We start from the raw sequence: 19,654 nt of genomic DNA on the forward strand, positions 1-19,654 counted from the left end.
GTAGGGACCGTCTCCAGGGGAGAGACAGATTTACTTAGGCCCAATGCCATTACTGTTTAACAAACTTCAGATTTACCTAGAGCAATATAATGATTTTCATAAACATCTACAACTTAGTTTTTAAAGTTTTAAATGTATTATTTTGTTTGGGAAATTTAGAGTGGTGACTTTCTCACATCTCTTTCCATTTCTTTTTCCCAGGGCATCCTGGGTCTAATACAATGCTATCATTGCACATTTCATTTCCCGCTAGCCCCACTTTAAAATCTGTCTCAGAGGACCTGTTTTCACAGATGGAGAAAAGTCTAGGAACTCTCTGCTTCTGTTTTCCACTCATAGAAAGCAGCTCTTAGAACCTACGGGGCAGCTCACATTCCCAAAAGCCACCCTGGGATGACCTCAAAGTGAAAAATGGCATAGAAGTACTAAAATCACATACATTAATAACATCCATTGTTCTAAAACATGCTTTACAATTTTCTTTATAATCTTGCTCCCTAGCCATAGAAGCCAAAGAAGGTCTCCATCTAATGCCCATGAGTAATTTCAATCTTTTCATTTTTGCCAGCTCTCAAGGTGGTAATGAATAAAGCAGAGCCCCTGTTGACATGAAGTTTATCTCTTGCTAATAAAAACCACATATCTTTACTCAGACGTTACAGTAGCATTTTAATTCCCTAGAATAGTGATTGAAAAAGAGAAAGGAGCCCAGCCATTAAGGGACCTAAAAGCTTTGGCTGTGAGTAGAAGTTGTTTGTTGGTGTTGTTGATTTTGTTTGTTGTTTTCAAATTCCTTAACTTTTTGTTGCTTGCAAATGGTAAGCTCTTCCAATTTTCTATATGCTAAGAGGTTTTATTTTTTTTCCTTCAGATTGTCAGCCCTGGGAAAAGGGGTACAATGGAAGGTGGGAGGAGCCGAGAGTACAGTGCTGCCTCATCTTTTTCCGAGGTGGTCCACAGCAACAGGAATGCAGAGTTGTTGGTTTCTAGCAACTTTGTGCTTCTGGTCACCTGCCTATGGTGCTGCAACTGGCTCCCAGGACTCTCTCCTGGCCCCTTCCTGGTTCTTTTCCCACCTCACTGGCTCATTTTCCCCTGCCCACCTCTTACTGGAAGAAGAGCCGGCATGACTCAGTCCTGAGACTCGCCCAGTCTATGGCGTTAAAGACAGTCCATCAGAATTGATTCCCAATGGGTGTCTTCAGCCCTGACCGCCCTGCTGATCTCAGATGTTCCTACTTGTCTGCCTTCCTGATTTCTCTGTCTGTATGTCTAATAGGCATTTCCAATTTAATATGCCCACAGCAAAACTCCTGACCCTCCCGAATCATCTGTAATACCAGTCTTCCTCAACACAGCTATTAGCAACAGCATTCACGCAGTTATTGAGGTCAAAACAAAGAATCATCCCTGATTCCTCCTTTTCCTTGCTGTATACTCCCGCCGGCTCTGATGCCACTGTGTAGTCTGGCTCTGTCCTCATCCACATATTCTGCTACCAGCCTAGTGAGAGCCTCCACTGCTACTCATCCAGACTATTGTGAAATCCTTCAACTGTTTCCTAAACTTGAATTCTTTCCTTGTGACAATCCATTCCCTACCCAGCACTTAATATAATTTCTTTAAAATAAAATTTGGATCATGCCAGCCCCTTCTTTAGACTTCTCAGTGGCTTATCTCTGCGGGACCCCACTGCCCCCACTTGTCTCTCCCAGGTTCTCTCTCTCCCTTCTTTGCTCCTGACCCTCCCTCTTTGCATGCATACAGCATTCACACTACTTCATGCCCGTTCAACTGAGTCCTCATTCTGCAGTCTGCCTACCCTGTTTCTCATCTGCTCTCTCTCCTCCTCACATGCAGTTCTCCGTAAAATGTCATCTCTTTGAACTCTGCACTGAATACTGTCTCTAAAATATTGTACTACTCTCTGAGCTCCTGCTCATCATCTGATTTTACTTTCTTTGTAGAATTACCTAAAATTATTTACTTGCATGTCTCTGTACTTATTTTCCCCTTTCATCCATTGGAGGCCTTGTTTTTGTCTTCTATTGTGTCTCTGAAATGTAGACCCAAGAACTCAGAAGCATCCTCACACCAAAAGACTCCCTGCCACCATCTTCTGCTATGATGTCTCTAATACCAGCATATAGCCACATAACTGGGTTTCCTTGAGTTCTCAGTGCATATAGTGGGGCAGATTTGCTACTGTTAGGTAAAATCTTTTGTGAGATGACTAGAAACCAGTTAATAACAAAGGGGTGTCAGGAAGCAGAGAGAGAGGTAGTGAAAGGGAAAGTGAGAGAGAAAAAGAATGACCTTCATTTTGCTGAGGTTTGGGTCAGATCAGGATAACACCAAAAAGCCTTCGTTAAAATACCAGAACTTTGATTAAGTAAGATGGAGCAGCCCCATAGTGAGTTAAAGGGCCTTCTAGGTACAATGTCACCTAATATTGCAAAATTGTTCTACACCAAGGAATTTGCTCACAAAGTGGAAAAATGCAATTTTCTATTTCTTGGTATTTCTGAAAGTACCTCAGGCTTTTTTTTTTCTTTTTTTCTTTTTTCTTTTTTTTTTTGTTTTTTTTGAGTCAAGGTCTTGCTAAGTTGCCCAGGCTAACCTTGAACTTTCAATCCTCTTGCCTCAGTCTCTCAACTAGGGACAGTACCCAGAACTTTAATGAATAAGATTGCTACCTCAAAATGATTTCATTCAGACATTGGTGTCATCAATAGTCATCAATAGCTCTTTATTCTTCAAATCTCAGAGGCATGCTCCTTCTGTCATTGCAAGGCTTCTCCATGTAAGGAGATTGTCAAAACCTTCATGTGTCAGAAGGAAAGGGGCTTGGTGGACCTTGGCTACAAGGATAGTAACTAAATCTTGACAGACTGCTTTGCTTTTCTTAGAATCTCCCACTGCCCTTTCCCTCTTAGAATGTTATTACCCAAGTTCTCCCTGCACACCTCTTTCCTCTTATGTACTCATGAACTATTGTGTTGTTATTATTAATTTCTCCGACATTCAGCACCTATCAAGCATGTCTGTTGTGTCTGTTCCCTGGACTTCTGTGTGTGGTGTCTGCTTCAGTCACTGTTTCTGTGGTTCCCTGATATAACAATATTGATATGACAAAGAGTTGGTCAAACAGAAATTATACAAGGAGGATCATTGTAATTCAGACACTTAGTCCCCACTTAGCAATGGCTGCAGCCCTTGATGACTCACAGGTTGTGATCCTCATTCCCTTTCATAGGTCATTCTTGTTTGTGGATGTGGCGAGACTGACACTTTCTCCTCTCCAGGGTTGTGGCACTTGGAAAAGTTAATAATGAAAGAATTTTGAAAAATGTTTTTAACATTGTTGTAGCTCAGATCTGGAATGTCCCCCATGTGGTTCATGTGCTGGAGGTTTTGTCCTCATTACAACAATGTTCGGAGATGGGGCTTTGGGAAGGGGTTGAATCATGAGGGCTTGGGCCTCATCAATGTGTTCATGCATTGATGGGTTCAAAATTCATTGGATATTGGGAAGTGATAGAAACTTAGGAAATGGGGCTGAGATGAAGGGACTGGGTCCCCGGCAATGTGTCCGGGGAGAATATTTGTTGTCCTTAGCTTCTTCTTCCCTTTCTCTGCTTCTCCCAGCTGCTAGGACGTGAGCAGCCACCTTCCCACATGCTCCTGCCACCATTGATTCTGCTTTGTCTCATGCCATACCAGAAGACCATAGACTGAGACCTCTGAGACCATGATCCAAAATAAACCTCTCCTCCTTTAAGTTGTTTATATTGGGTATTTTGTCACAGTGACAGAAAGCTGATTAACACAAACATTCTTTGGGCAAAGTGATGGGTAAAGGACCCTGGAGAAAGAAAGAACTCTGTACAGATCTCTGTGACTTTCATTAAGACCCAGAACCATAACCAGCATTCTGCTAAAGTTCAAGAAAATAACCAACTTGTGCCAAAAGTGTGGTTGACTACATCACCAGGGATTTCTCTGTTACACATTACACGATTTCTCCCTTGCCCTCGCCTCACCAGCCTCTCTGTGACTGTCACTTTAGCAGACTAGGAATAGTGCAAAATAAACATCTGGAAGCATTGATATTAAACAGAGAAGAAATGCCTTGCAAAACTAGCCACAGGTCAGGAAACTCTAATCTTATCAGGGGTCCTGGAGACCACAATTCTATAATCCATGTAGATGGGTGTTATGTTACTGTGAACATGCATGTTTTCTTTCCATCCACAGTAGGCATCCTGTTTTGGAAAAACTACTATAGCCAATTCGCAGAGCTTTGTTCATTTTAGAACAGATCTCTGTAGATATTTTACTTTAAGAAACAGGAGGAGGAGAAGGAAAGTCCCAGCTTTTGTAGAGTCTGAACAATGAGGAAAATACACATATATTTGCATTTATTTTGCTCATTTGATTCATTTATTTATAAAATGTCCTTCTATTTTTTTTTTTTGTTTGTTTGTTTTTTTGGTTTTTCTCCAGTACCGAGAACTGAACTCACGACCTTGCTCTTGCCAGGCAGGCGCTTTTGCCTCTGAGCTAAATCCCCAGCCCCTAAAATGTCCTTTTAAAATGTGGTGCTGGGGATCAAACTCAAGGCCTTGTGCATCTTGCTAAGCAGGTGTTTTATCTCTGAGCTCTAGTCCCAGCCCCTATTTTGTTTTAATTTTTAGTTTTTAGAGACAACGTCTTGCTACACTTGTTGTCTAGGCTGATCTCAAATTCCTTCACTTAAGAGATCTGCCTGCCTCAACCTCTTGAGTAGCTGGAGCTAGAAGTGTATGCCACTGCACCCAGCTACAGCCTTTATTTGTAAAATCTCTATGACCTTAAAATAATCACATAGAATTTCCTTGTAGTGTGCTCTATAGAGCATTAGCAACAAAATGTTTGGGAAGTTTTGCTTTAAAATGTTCTTGGACCCTGTCTTTGCTTATATAGTTTCAGAGAAGATACCTGGACATCTACATTTTACTCTGTTCCCCAGACAGTCTCAGGCACACAGAATCTGAGAACTACTGAGCTAGAGTAAAAGCCTATATCTGCTGGTCTGGGCGCCAGCTGGGGTTCAGCTTTTAAGGTATTGAGATTCATCCCTGTATACCTGTTCTCATTTACCTGAAAAAAGCTGCAGTTTAATATAGTGACAGTGTCCTGCACAGTTGTCTATGATGATCCTGTGATTCAAACATAGGGCCTTGCTCCTGCTAAATGTATGATCTATCACTGACTTAAACACCCAATCCGTTCTAAGATCCATGGTTGAGATTTCCTTAGATTTTCGGGGGCTCATGTTGCTCCAGAAAGCTATGTGCTAACATCAGTTTAAAAGCGTGCCTTTCACTTTGCATGGGTGTTAAAAGAAAGGAATTGGAGTTGGCAAAGTGGTGTGCCCATAGTCCCAACTCCCTAGGAGGTTGAAGCAGGGGATCTCTTGAATCTACACGTTTGAGGCCAACCTGGATAACACAAGGAGGCCCCATCTCAAAAAGAAAAGGGAAAGGAATTGGAAACTGGCACTGGGCCAGATGATGCCCAGATTTCATTTTTCTTGTTATTTCTGTTAATACCAGAGGAATTTTTCAATATGTGAGAAATAAGAAATGTAAGACATTTTACCCACAAAGCTAAAGAAATGCTTTGGATATCATAATACCTTTATCCTTATCATAGAAACAGAGAGGGAAAAACCAAATTATCTCTGAATCACACAGTGCTACACCCCTGGAAAGACAGAACTACACACTAGTGCAGAAAAAGGAGTCACTACGGTCGTTTTCTGCAAAGTTTTGAGGCAAATTTCAGCACAAGGCAGGATTAACTGCACCTTTCGATCTAGGCTTCTGGTGTAAATAGAGAAACCACAGTCATGTACAGGCCTGAGAGGGACAGCAGAATGTGGAAGTGGGTTTGGAAACCAAAATATTATGTCAGCAGTTTTTTCTTTCATTCATTCGCCCTTATCAAAACCAACTTTTTAACTCAGGGGCTCAGTTAATAAAAACATAGATAATTTCATTTAGAAAGCCCAAGAGCTTTGTGTTTAGGGTTTCAAAAAAATTTCTCCCCATCCCCTCCAGGCAGAAGTATTGGAGGGCTAATTCTTCTTGTAGAAACACTCTTAATGAATCAGTGCTGGTGGACTTCCCTCCTCGGCATAAGGCAAGGTCAGTTATTAAATAGAATCCTACAGCTGGAATCTCCGTGAAAAGAAATGAAACCACAAAGACAGTTCCACAGTTTAAGCCTTCCTTTTTATTTCTAATACCTACTAAACCCATTCAAATTTTGTGGATTTTTTTTTTTTTTTGGTCATATAAAAATGTTTAAAAACAGCCAGCAGAGTATATCTTAGGGATTGAATCATTCAGACAAGTATGTCTGGTACACTGATGTGTGTAGGTTATACGCAAATGCTACACCACTTTACCTGATTTTGGTATCTATGGGGCCCTGTGACCAATCCCTTGCTGGTACCAAGAGAAGACTGTAATCTCTTTTGGAAGGCCATTATTTGCAATTGCAATTTTTTTGATGGTGATGGTGGGGCGGGGGATTTAGGGAAGCCACTCAGAAAGAAGATACCCTGGTGTTCTGAATTTATAGTGTGTTAAGGGATTTTTTTTTCACTAGTTTTTTTTTTTTTTTCCCACTACTTTTGAAAGTCCCCACAGAGTGCTATTCTGGACAAAAACTGTTAGCAAATGATGGTCAGGTTCTGGCATGCATGCATTTGCCTCCATGTCAAATAAGGAGACGCACCCAGAAAGAGGAAACTTTGGAACCAGTAGCTTAGGGGACTAGGAGAGCTAGAGGTGTCAAATTATACCATCAGGTCACAGTATGTCCCCAGTGACATTTCAGGGTGTTTAGGGAAAGTAACCAAGACTAGATGGGCAGTGTGAGGCCAATTTATCATTTGAGAGAAGCAGAGAAATAACCTATATTTCTTACTCTGTGTGTGTGTGTGTGTGTGTGTGTGTGTGTGTGTGTTCATTCTTGCACACACGGAGGGGGAACCCAGGGCCTCCTACATGGTAGGAAAGCACCCTACTACTGAGTCACATCCCCAGTCTTGCATTTCTTATTTTGCTGTTATGCCATAAAATATTCTATTCCTTTACGTCTTTCTACAAAGCTCCTCCCTTGGAAAATTTCCCTGATCACAGTCATGAAGGTTATAAGTCCTCTTTCCTTATTCGTTACCCAGTTTACTTGCTGGGCCAGTGACATTGCTCCCTTCTGGACACACAGCTCAACCCAAGTGACAGGCTGTACCTGCACTACAAAAGGGGCTTATTCCTGGATGCATGTTAGGTGTCGTTTGCATCCCTGACTCGATGTCAGATGATTTTAGTTCTAATCTCAGCTCGTGGTGGCTGTGATCACATCACAGATATGTCTCTGCTGCTTTCCACAAGTTCTCACAGAAAGGACAGAGAAGGCAATAATGTTAATGTTCCTCACAAACAACAGATACAGTGGAAAATAGAATAAAAGTCAAAAGGATAAGGGAATTGAGGAAAAAGTAAAGATTGATCTCACATTTCCAAGACAGAGTCCAGGTTGTGGTAGACATCACCTCCTTTCAACTGGTCAGAATGCCTTGATATTACTGTACTGAGCCTGTTGATACTCATGCATACACAGAGGGCACTAAGTCATTGCTGACCGAGGCCTGGGCTATGGGGGAGATCATGAAGCCCTAGGGCTCAGCTGTGTTCAGAGCTGAGCAATGGCCAACCTGCCCCTAGAGTGATCACCTCCTTGAATTTTGTATCTTGGCCTCCTCACTTGCATCAGTTCAGGCTGACCCACTTGACTGCAGTGGAAAGGGGGCAACTGGTAAATCACTTCCCTCACAGGTGCCCCACCGAGGCTCTATAGAGGCCTTTTTCTCTTGCTTTATCAGCTGCCCGTCTCACCCAGGTATCATTACTGCAAGTCAGTACTGGTCAGCTACTATGCCACATCTTGGCATGAAAATGTGAATTTTGCACAGTCTGGCATCATTGTCAGGCTCTGATTCTCTATAATTTCTACCTGCAAAAGCTAGGACTATCTGTCCTCAACCATATTTCCAGTTCTTCCCGTAGCCCTAACCCTGGGTCCCAGGGACTCTTTAGTCAAGACTGGTATCACTATTAATTTGGCGTGAGTAGGTCCTGGTGGCAGTTTCCTTAGGGTGCCTGGGAGCCATGCCAGCAGCACCAGCAGGAAGACTTAGCTTCCTCTCGCCTTGTTTCGGTTCCCCTGGACCACTCATGTAGGAACTTGGTGGCAGCAGTCTAGTGCTGCCCCTCTGATGTACACCTCAGAGTACCCGCTTTGACATCACTGCCATGTGGACCCAAGATGAGGAGAGTAAGAGGAAAGGAAAGGCTTCCAGGGAGAAAGGGACAGTGCCAGATGGAGAAGGCCAATCAGCGAACTTCCTGGGAGCTGCTTATCATTCTAGGTGCTCTAGGTCTTCAGGAATGTCCAGAAAAGGTGTGAGCAAAAATGCAAAGGGGAACAAGAACTTTCAGGAGGGCACATATGCAGGGAAGACTGAGTAGTCTTATGCCACTAGTCATAGGTCCCAAGAACCTAGTCCAAGTGAGCCAAGTACCTGAGAAGAGCTCAGGATGCTGAGATGGAGAAGCAGCCTCAGCCCTGGAGAAGCTAAGAACAGCAGCACGGGAACAGGTGCTTTCCATAACTGGCTTGTTGCTGGGACAGAATGCACACTCCTACCTCAACCTGGTGGTCCATCCAGAAGGTCATGAGTAAGATAACTCCTGAGCTACAGAGTATAGTCATTCATTCACTCATTCATTTATTCAACAGATACTTATTAAGTGCCTTTCAGATGCTGGGATAGGTTCAAATGATACAGTGACACATATATTTTAAGGATGGAGTAGAAGTTAGAAAAATTTACAAAGCAACTATGAGTGTGCAGAACTGATGGTGTTTTAGGGCTGATGAAGAGACTCTCGTCATCTCCTGGTCCTGCCCCCTCAAGACTTCCTGACCCCTGCATCATTGGGGATTCATTCCTTTTACTGAGATTCATTCAGTATTTCCTCTTCAGTGCATTAGAAACAGATCTGGACACAGGAAAGGCCAATCAGGGTACTTGGTGGCAGGGTTGGGTGTAGGAGATGCAGTAGGTACAGACAGGAGTAATCAAAGACAGACAACTCCCTTACTATCTCCCTGGGTGTGTCTGGAGCTGACTTTTACAGGCCCAATGATTTTCCTAAGCCAGCTAATCCTGCCTGCACATGGTTTAGGGTGCACACTGCAGACAGCCCCTCAGCCTCTATCCACTGTGAAAACATGGGACACCCAAGTAGAAGGGAATGCTGAATGACACCATGTGGGTGTGCAGTGGTTTGTGACCGGAAGGTTCCCTGGAAGCAATTTGCAAAGGAAGCTTTAGAAAACCACCTGGATGGTTATTGTAAATTAAAAAAGGAAGAGATGCCACTTTTTTCTGAATAATTTTTAATACTAGGTTTATGGCTGGTACATGTGATAGTCATTACAGCTTATTTAACTCTGAAATTATCTGGCCCCTCAAGCTCCCCTGAGACGGTTGGGAATCATGGGTTAAATTTTTAAACCAATGTCTGCAAGTAGATGATATGCTTTTGCTTCGGGAGAATAAATGCAAATCTAAAAAAAACCCCAGCTCTTTCGAGGAAGGATCTTTATTGTTTCTCATATCAGCTGTGTCTTCCACAATGTATCAGAGTTCAGAAATTCACCCAGGCCCGCAGAAAATCCACTCACTCGCTCACATTCACTGTGGAACCCCTCAGTCTCTGAATTCCAGTTGTGCCTTTTCTGTCGGGTTGTTTTGGAGAGAGTCCAAAAGTGTTCTGAACCTCGAGCTCAAATCTCAGAGGTTTCCACTTCTTTGGAGCCGAATGTGTCATCAGGAGCGGAGTGAGTTACACGGAACAGCTGCACACGCTACCACCACCCTCTCCCCAAGGATGACAGCCCTGCCGAGCAGGGCGTTGCAAGCATTCCTGAACAAGCCAGCTAATCTGGAGGCCCAGCCTGCTGGCCAGGGGGTACTTCTGGGACCACAGCATTGTATAAACTCCTATCTACAAAGCACCTCTTCTTCAGAGGACCAGAGTAGAGGGGCCGGGGAGGGGGTGGGAGAATTTCCTTTCAGGGACAGGATATTCTCTATCATTAGCTGCTCACAGGAAGGGAAATGGGAAAGCAAGGATTCTTTTCAAGTTGGGGTGGGGGAGCACCTAGCAAGTAGAGAAAATGCCTGATTTGGGAGTGGCAGGGGGGTTACTTCTGCTCCAACAATTAAGCGCAAATGTAAATATTCAGGCCCCTTTGAACTCTGAAGTTTATGTCAATACTTGCCAACACGCTGAAGAAGTTTTATGGGGATGTCGGTGTGTTCTGGCACTTTGACGGCTTAACGGCATCACTGTCAGGTATAACCAGGCAGCTCCCTGTGCTTGGAGTTTGGGTTCTAGAAGCACTGAAGACACTGGACCTCTGACCCCTGCTCAGTGGCACACTCACCCGCTCTGCACCTCTTAGCCTCTTCTCCCCCTGGCAGGAGCAGTGGGTCTGGTGCTCCTCCTGAGAGGTCTGTGCCTGGCTTGTCAGCCAAAGCTGTCACGTCCTCCGCGGCCTTCCAAGGAAGGCCCAGGAAAGCTACACTGACATAATCTCTGCCCACAGCCCAGGACCCCTTTTGCTAACTTCAATAAACAGCAGCAGGGACCTTTTACTTAGCAACTTAAGCTGGCCCTTGTGAGGTGGTACAAGAAAATCTTAGAGAGAGCCTTTTGCCATTGAGTTACAGGAAGATATAAATTCGGAAAGATCCATCGCATTCTTATTTTGATATGCCTAAATAATGACAAAAGGAAACACTGAAATATGAAAAGTTGGATAAGGTGCTGTAATTGTAGAGGACGAAACAGGGAAAATGAAAATCCTTAGCTTTGTACCAGCCCACATGATCCACGGTCCTTTGATGAGGGAGAGAGCCATTTATACAAAATCTTGTCAACTTGCCTCAAAGTGTAAAGGATTAGAGGAGCTATTGAAACTGTTGTTTTATTTATTCCCTGCTGCAGGAGAAAAATCAATGGCCGCTTGGCAAGTCAGACGTAAATGAGTTATACAGGCCACTGACATGGTGGACCAAACTTTATAACAACCACATTTGCCGCTGTCAGGCCACGGGCTTCAGTGGCGCCAGCTGTAATTATGGCTGATCACCTCTAATTCAGAGCTGCTGCCTTGATAAAGGTGTCACCGGGAGCCACTGTGGCATCCAGTCAATTGAGGATGTCGTGCCAGAGGGCAGTCTGCTGGAGAAAGCTCTTCCCAGCCCAACCTCAGGGGTCAGGCAGACTCTCGGGCCACTCTTGTTGTTTAACTCTTCATCCTGAGTACAGTGATAGTCCCTGAAGCTGTGATTTAAATTCCAAGGGATTCAGATTAACAGCCCTGACCACCCCCGACCCGAAGATACTTTTGATAACTGAGAGATTTGCGCAAAACCAGAGTTGAGAAGTCAAGATCTCTTCTGCTTTGTAACACACGGGGAAAATGTTTATCACCTGATTTACTGGCCACAAAAACAATTAGGAGCAATAAACTGGAGCAAAAGCTGTGATCATGTTTGCAAAAGAAGAAAAAAATTGAGCCTTGTGCCTTTCTTCTGCTTTTGTGGTATAAAAAAAAAATCCTCGTGAAGTTCCCATTTTCAAACATTACTTTATTTTTTTTCTTTTTTTGCAGGAAGCATGAAGGGTAAGGCAAAATAGAAAAATATGAGAAGATAGGGTTAAAAACCGTGGTAACAAAGCCTCGAAGTATCTGGGCCATCCCTGGGCCAGTAGAGAGCCCTGGGTATGGAAGTGTGAAGTGAGGAGTAGAATTCAACAATTAAAAGGGCTTCACTGTCATTTGTGAAGGATAATGTTTGACTCCCCCCCCACCCCCAGGCTGTTTTTCCTCCCTCTGTAATTAAAAAAGAGACACACACACTATTTGTTCTCCCTGCATCCTCTATAAAATCACAGCCTGCCCCACCTCACCAGGCACCCCTGCAGCAAGCTAAGGAGAGGGTAGCCCATCTTTCATTCTGGAAGGGAGGAAACTGCACCTTTTTGGACAGGTCACCTGAAGGTAGAGTGCTGGTCTCAGAAAGGCAAGGTTGTATTCCCGGTGCTGAGGAATCCTTCAGCACGTCAAAGAGCCACCAGCACGGGCCAGCAGAAACGTGGCTGTGATTTCCCAGTCCTTGATGGCTCCAGACACTGGCACACGTTTGGACCAGAAGTGGTTTTGCCCTTGCTGACAGGGAGGTCAGATGGGAGAAGTCTGTGGAGGGTAGGTGGTTGGCATCTAGCAACAGAAAATCCCATTCAGCTCCAGGAAAAAAGGGCCCTGGGCAATGGAAACCCTGTCACCTGGTACTGAATTGAAGCCCGCCTGGGCTGGTAACTTGAGTTGGCGCTTAGCGCTCCATCTTTCCAACCTGTTCTCTCTCACACCCTGCCTTCCCACCCGGACATGCGTCTTCATTGTTATTTCCCTTTCTCCAAATGCACGGATACTTTTAAAAAAAAAAAAGTTTCTTTTCTATCAGAACCTTGCAAACCCCCGGCTGCAGACCCCCTGGTCCTCCTCTGAGCTCTCTGATGGCAGCTGTCAGGCCATCCTGAGGCGGCACTGTTTCCTCCTCTGTTTACCCGTTTCTAAGGGCAATCGCACCATGAAGGCTCCCTGAGTCTGGAACTCGGCCTGGGGCTGTTTTGGTTACATTGAAGTTTTTGCTTCAGTTCTGCCAGATTTAAATGGTGACTTCACCAGCACTGAGCTAAAAAGGAGAAGGAGGAGGAGGGCGAGCCCAAGAGAAAGAGAGAGAGCGAGCAAGCTGGAGGGAGAGAGCCAGAGCTAGGCGCTAAAGAAGGGCCAGCGCATTACATCATCGTTTGGCCTGGAATCAAATGGGAAGGATATGACTCACTCAAGCTAGTTAAGCTTTGGCTCAAATTCTACACACACTCATTCCAGAGCTCTCATGTTCTGCACCTCAGGAGGGAATTCAGCCTCAGTGATGTCCATGAGGTTTGTTTTTAATTTTATTTTCTTTTTCTCAATTTTAGAGAATTTTTGCCCCTACTGCTTGCTGTTCCTGAGGCTTCATCCTCCTCCTCCTCCTCTTCTTTTTCTCCCCTTTCTCGCCTTTCTGCCTTCTTTGTTTCTCCTCTTCCTTCTCTTTCCCGAGCCCCTCCGCTCCTCTTCTTGTCCCGAAGAGGCATTTCTTTTCACTTTAATCCGAGTTTTTTTGTTCCAGTACAGAGACTGAATGAGTTGAGCAAAGGCTGCGCTGAGCAAAAAAAATTTTTAAAAGCCAAGCAAACCACAGCCACAGGAGCAAAAAGCCCACAAATAAAAGGCAAGGCGAGAAAGCACAAACTCCCGGCAAAGTTTCTTTGCTGCGGTGTCGCTCCTAATCGGAGGAGACAGGGAGAGAGTTAAAATGCAGGGACCAATCGTTTGAATGGTGATGTAATGCAAGAACCGCAGGGTAGTTAAGTAATGTGAGAGCCTGGGGGTCAGGGTTGCAAAGCATTTACCTGCTCTCAAGGGGTTTTCAGTTTATTATCAATTGCAGTGACTGTAACTGGCTTCAGACTGCAATCTCTAATCATTCACAGACGCCCTTTTTTATCTTTTATTTTTAAAAGTAAAACTATATTATGGTATTTTTAAAAAACATGATATTATCACAGCTGTGTATTATTTTCTGCCACGATTCTCTCTGTCTCTCACACTCATTTTTTAAATAGCTCAAAACGGTTGTCTTTTTCATAAAAGGTTGCAGTGATGGTGGATGAGTGGGGGTTTAGTGGAACTAGTGACCGGTGAGTGACTGGCAAGCTATTGGATGTGTTGTGCTGAGGATGAAGAGTTCGTGATTGTGCCGTCCTGTGTATTATTAAGAATTTACTGCATAGGTTTTTAGAGTAATGCACAGTGATCCTCAAAAGCAGTGACAGTCTCTCACCTATTATTTCAGCTAAGGTTAACAGCCGTTGTGCGTTTGCTTGAGATGTTTAACTTTCTGATGTTCCACTTGACAATGAGCTGAATGCACTGCTATCTCGAAGACTTTTGTGTGCTTGATTAATTTCAAGATAACATGCTAGGTTAATGGGAGGGATGGTTAAAGCCAATTGATTGATTTGTCTTGGGAACACCTAATTAGTATTTGAGAGTAAGGAATTAACACTAAATACGCAGAAACGGGGCAAATGCTTGTGTTCCTAGTGCTTTAAGGATCTCCTGGAGAGAGACTTTTGTGTTTTGACAATTATTGCCACGTTTTCATTTCATAAAATAGATTTAGTACTGTGATGCATGGCCTGGGCTGTATACTTTTTGAAATAACCTAGCATTATTAGCTGTAAACCAAAACCTTTATAAGGAGAAAGCAAGTCCAACATGCCCTGACTACTGCGGCCTGGGGCACATCCCCCAAAGGTGTTAATGTTTTTCATTTAATGCAGGTATTGGATGTAATTAATCATAACTTTTTATGTGTCTTCTCCCCTCCCTCCTTTCTAGGCTAGGTAGGTGGGGAGGGGTGGGGGAGAAGCACTTTTTGAAGGAAACAGCAAGCTGCGGCAGTGGGGAAAGGCCAGAGTGCTAATCCTGAGCTTGACCTTGAACATATTACTTAAGCTATTGGGGTGCATTATAAAATGAAGGAGATGACAAGGTGGGCAATAAACCCCTCCGCTCTACATGGAACCAGCCTTACCTGATCTTGGAAGTCCCTTCTAGCGCAAAAGATCTGCTTCTGTATCTGCATGCTTTCCAAAAATTTTGCTAAGATGTATTTGGCATAGCTTGTCCAAAAACAAACAAACAAACAAAGATACATTTTAAATTCAAGATGAATTAAAAGATTTGAATGGAGAAGGGTGAAGAGGGGTTATTTTTGCCTACTTCAAAGGTTATATTGTTTGTTTGTTTTTACTTTGTGGCGTGAAGATGCTGTATGTGGTGAAATTCTTAGTTTTCAAATGCTACCTGTGAGGAGACTTCACTGAGATACAGTTACTGAGGTGAGTCTGTCACAGAGCATCAGAGGAGACAAGGGAGAGTTTACCGGGCTAGTAAACTTCCCAAAGAGGTCACACATTGATTCACATTCATAAAATGGTACTAAGAACAAGAGTCATGTTTGTGGCTTTGTTGCTTATATGGTATGAAGCAGTATTTATAATGAATATATTCCTCCAAAAGAGTGCATCACAGTTTGATGTTAGTATAATTTTAACACAAAACTAAACATTGTTTTTGGTTGTTGGCTTCTTTATGTTTGCTTGTTTTTGGTGAACCCAAGGCCTCATACCTGCTAGCCAAGTGTTCAACCCCTAAGAAGCAGGTGTCAAGTTTTTAAATGAGACTGTAAACTGAATACTAAAACTTTTAAAGATCAGGAAAGACAAAACTGACTATAATTTTCCCAGGCAATACTTCTGTTCCTCAGTCAAATTCCAAAATAGTGGTCTTTTTATAAAGAATATATTTTTGTATCTGGGATAGGAGCCTTATTATAAAACATATATTTATCTATCTATGGAGTCTGTTTAATTTTGCATAGGGAAAGACTGTAATTGCTGATCTGGGGGTAGAAATTTTCTGAGCTGAAACAAAACCCAGGCTAAAAGTTCTTAGTCGTTGTGTACAGTTTTGTGGGTGCCAACTGTGTACTTGGGACTCTTCAGGAATAAAAGAGCATGGTTGCTTTTTTAGAGCATTGCAATGTACGTTTCTTGGCTGCAAGTTACTCATCCATAATCAGAAATGCCCTGCTTGTGACTGACAGAGAGGAGGGTGAGGAGTGCTGGCCAGGCTCTGCTCTGCTCCTTGCATGCCAGGTATGACAGTAGGTGGCACTTTTATTGTCTTGACTCATCATGGCTACTCAGGGTACCCTAGAGGCAAAAACCATTCATTCCACTGATAGATGACTATTTCATTTTGTTTGCCAGGTTTTGTTTTGATTATCTTTAATTGAAAATTTTATTCAGATATCATAGATTCATATGCAGTTGAAGAAGTAATTCAGAGAGATTCCATATACCCATTACCCAGTCACCCCAGTGGTAACATTTTGTAAAACTATACCACAACCAAGGCGTGGTCACTGGCAAAATCCATCTATCCATTCAACTTTTCCCAGTTTTGTTTGTACTCATTTGTGTGTGTGTGTGTGTGTGTGTGTGTGTGTGTGTGTGTCTTCATTGATGTGAAAGCTCAGGGTCAGAATTGCCAGTCTGTTCTACATCTTACCATCATCCAAGACAAACATCCCACCACCACTGTGACATGGTAAACAAAAAGGCTAACAGATTAACCCATCTATGAGAGTCCCCAGCCAGCCAGGTGGGAAATGTTGGTGTCACTGTCCGTGTTTCCATTCCCTCAGTAATGGCTTTGCCTTCCATATGTCACTGTTAACAGGTGAAGGAGAGAGCTTTGGTGACATAGCAGAAGAGACACAGGTCCTGCCTCTTTGTCTGCTGGGCACAGAGCAGAGCAATGCCAGTCCTCCATGGCTAAGCGTAGTCACGGTGTTCTTCCTGTCTGTCCTCCCATGTTTCCCTTGTTGGACATACCTGTGACAAGAAGAGAGGGGACTTTGGAGAGGCAGACAGCTGCTAATCAGAGAAGCACTGTGGGTCTTCTGAAAACAAAACAAAACAAAACAAAACAAAACAAAACAAAACAAAAAAACATGGCCTTTGGAGTCAAGTAGGCCTGTGTTTAGATCACTCTTCTGCTATCTAATTCTGATGACTATGGCAAACCACTGAACCTCCCTGTGCCAGTTTTTATTTTCTCTGTAAAATAAGAATAGCCAGGCCTACTTTGCAGAGGTGTGGCGAGCACTAGAGGTAATGCTTTAAGGTCCCTGGTGAATGGTGAGATCACAAGGGAGATGTATCGCCTGCTGCATTATGAGGATGGCAAGATGGTGCCGTTACGAGCTGGTGTCCCTCACTGCTGCAGATGCCACCTCCTCAGATTCCAGCCAGCATCTTGTACCCAGCATTGCAGAGGGCTCTTCTTTCTCCAATCTCTTCTACTACACCTTCTGCTTTCTTTTAGAAATCAAGCAGGTCTGAGGTCACTTCAGGTGCCAGAAACAGAAGGAAAGGGACGATTCTGGTTAAGGTGAGGCCAGCGCTTGTATCGATGATATCTCCCAGCTTTCTTGTGTCCTATGTGGGGGAGGTGATGCAGAACAATGCAGTTTGAAAAAAAAAAGACCCTTGTGTCTCTGTCTGTGCTCAGCTGTGGCTTTGCAAATGGGAATATGAGGCAAAAGGGAAGCGAATGTATCCAGTCATGAGCACTGGATTCCTTTTCTTGCTGTACTGGAAGAAATTTATATTTGCAGTAGCATATATGTGTGGTGTGTATTTGTAGGTGGGTGAGGCTACCTTTTAAACTTGCTGCCTCCCTTTTGTATATTGTTTCAGGTGGTACAAATGGCCCTTTTGGAGATTAGAGAAAGGAACTTCTAGAGTAACAAGTGGAAAAATGTTATAACGGCAAAGTTGGTATAATTCTATGACATCAATGGGGCCCCAAAGGCACAGCAGGGTTCCATGCTGGGATGCCAAGTCTATGCTGGAATGGGCCCTAAGGTGTCTCAAGCTGCTTGGTAACAACATTGTTTTAGAGTTCATATTTTACTTAGTGGCTCGGCGTTAGAGCACCGACTTAGCATGTGTAAGGCCTGGGGTTCAATCCCTAGCACCAAAAAATTATAGATGATTTTTACTAGTTAGGAAGCCAAGGTCAACTGTAAGAGGCAGAAGTTCGCACAAGCTTGAGAAAGAGCCATGTCCTATGCCTTATAGGAAACAAGACGGGCAAATCGTGACCTGTACTTGATGAAGCAGTAGAAGTTATGAGTGAAGGCACTGGCTTTTCCTTCCGTTTCCTGCCTTGTCTGGTTCTCATGGGCCTCCAGCCCTTAAAGGCAACTCACTTTGTATTGGATTATAGAAAGATGTGTGCAGGTACCTGAGCAAGGAGTCACAGTGCAGGGATGTCGGGAATGGCCAAGAGGAGGAAGGAAAATAGGTGGCATTGAAAATGTGGGCTAGACCAGTAGAAATTAGCTGGCCCAGATTTCACTTTGTGAGGCAGCTTTTGCTAGTCTAGTTGAACTGCATGATATAAGATGTTTTCAAAGCATGTGTTCATGAATTTCAATTGTAATAAGAGCAGTTTCTTAAAGAATTACACACTAAAAACCTGGAATTGACTTGACTTAGTACTCTGAAGTTCACTACATAGCACACAGATGCTTTAGAACAAGGCCATGTGCCTTTTCTCCTTCTCCTTACACTGGCAGGAGAGCTTATTTAATGATTGATGAAGCAATACTGCACCCAAGAAGAATTAATCAATAGTTTGCTATCCCTATGGAGTGTGGGACAACAGTTAATTATACAATAGCCAAGACCTCTTTGACTACAAAGCAGTCATCTTTTGATGCCCAGAACTGAATTCTGTGTTACAAGTTTTTTTTTCTCTTTTTCATCCAAATGACTGAAATGAACTTGGCTGTGTCCAAAAAACAAAGCCTGGAAAAAGCAATAATATGGCTCCAAATGAACGCCAAAGCATCCATTAATGCATATACACAGTCACTCATATTAATGGGAAACTGGGATCAAGAGGCTTTGTTGTAGAATCCAGAATGTTGACCATGAATTACTGTGTTTTAGGAGCCCACAGACTTTTTAGTTTTTAAATCAAAGATCTGGCTGGGAATTTAGCTCAGTGGCGCAGCACCTGCCTGGCAAGCATGACATCCGAAGTTCAATTCTCTGTACCAAAAAAATAAAATAAATCAAAGACCTTCAATGAATTGAAGTCTTGTTGGGCTGGCCCCAGGTGTTGACATGGCAGAGAGGCATGGCAGAGAGGCCAGTTGGCTCTTTTACACCCCTTAGGGCCTCTCCGCCACTTGGCTGTGCCCCTGTCTTTCACAGGGCCTGCACCGCTGCTAAAGGAAGGTCTGTGAAACAAGCTGTTTGGTGAGGGTGGAGTCTGGACATCATCAATATGGCCCACTGCGGTGGTGCTCTGTGCATGGTTTTACAGTCAAACAGACCTGGATCCTAACCCAATCTTTGTCATTTGCTAGCAATGTGATTTTTGATATTCTGTTGAAATTTTCTCAGATTCTGTTAAATCACTTGTGAAGTAGAATCTCTGAGACAATGATGATAATGCTTTTAGTAAACACTATTTAATAATGAAACCAATTGGCTTTTTTGAAATCATGGGTGATGGTATATTTTGGACATCAGTAATGTTCCAGAAAGGTAAAATGAGTCAGAGCATGTAAATGAAACCATGAGCAGGTAGGGAGGCAAACAGAAAAAGCATACCTGACCACAGACTAGGTAACTCACCATCACCATCACAAGATAAGGTTTACAGTCTCACTTTAAAGTAATTTGTTTCAGCACCAAGAAGAAGTAGGTTTTTTTTTTTTTCCTTTTTGGTTAAGTAGTAGATTTCTTTTTTACATGGCATAAATTAA

At 43.3% G+C, this 19,654-nt stretch overlaps 1 protein-coding gene across 2 annotated transcripts in view; it reads left to right on the plus strand.

Annotated features, from left to right (window-relative positions):
• Positions 1–19,654, plus strand: part of Creb5 (cAMP responsive element binding protein 5) — a 388,897-nt gene that overhangs the window by 250,862 nt on the left and 118,381 nt on the right. The window contains exon 1 of one of the 2 annotated variants that reach the window (XM_005377471.2): positions 13,086–13,137. The exons of the other annotated variant lie outside the window; for it this stretch is intronic. Within the exon in view, the coding sequence (XP_005377528.1) occupies positions 13,091–13,137 (47 nt within the window). The 5' untranslated portion in view covers positions 13,086–13,090. Of the gene's footprint in view, positions 1–13,085; positions 13,138–19,654 lie in introns of those variants that run through there. 2 annotated transcript variants of the gene reach the window in all.

The sequence above is a fragment of the Chinchilla lanigera genome, unplaced genomic scaffold (assembly GCF_000276665.1).
Source record: "Chinchilla lanigera isolate Chin_1 unplaced genomic scaffold, ChiLan1.0 scaffold00009, whole genome shotgun sequence".
Classification (NCBI taxonomy): domain Eukaryota; kingdom Metazoa; phylum Chordata; class Mammalia; order Rodentia; family Chinchillidae; genus Chinchilla; species Chinchilla lanigera.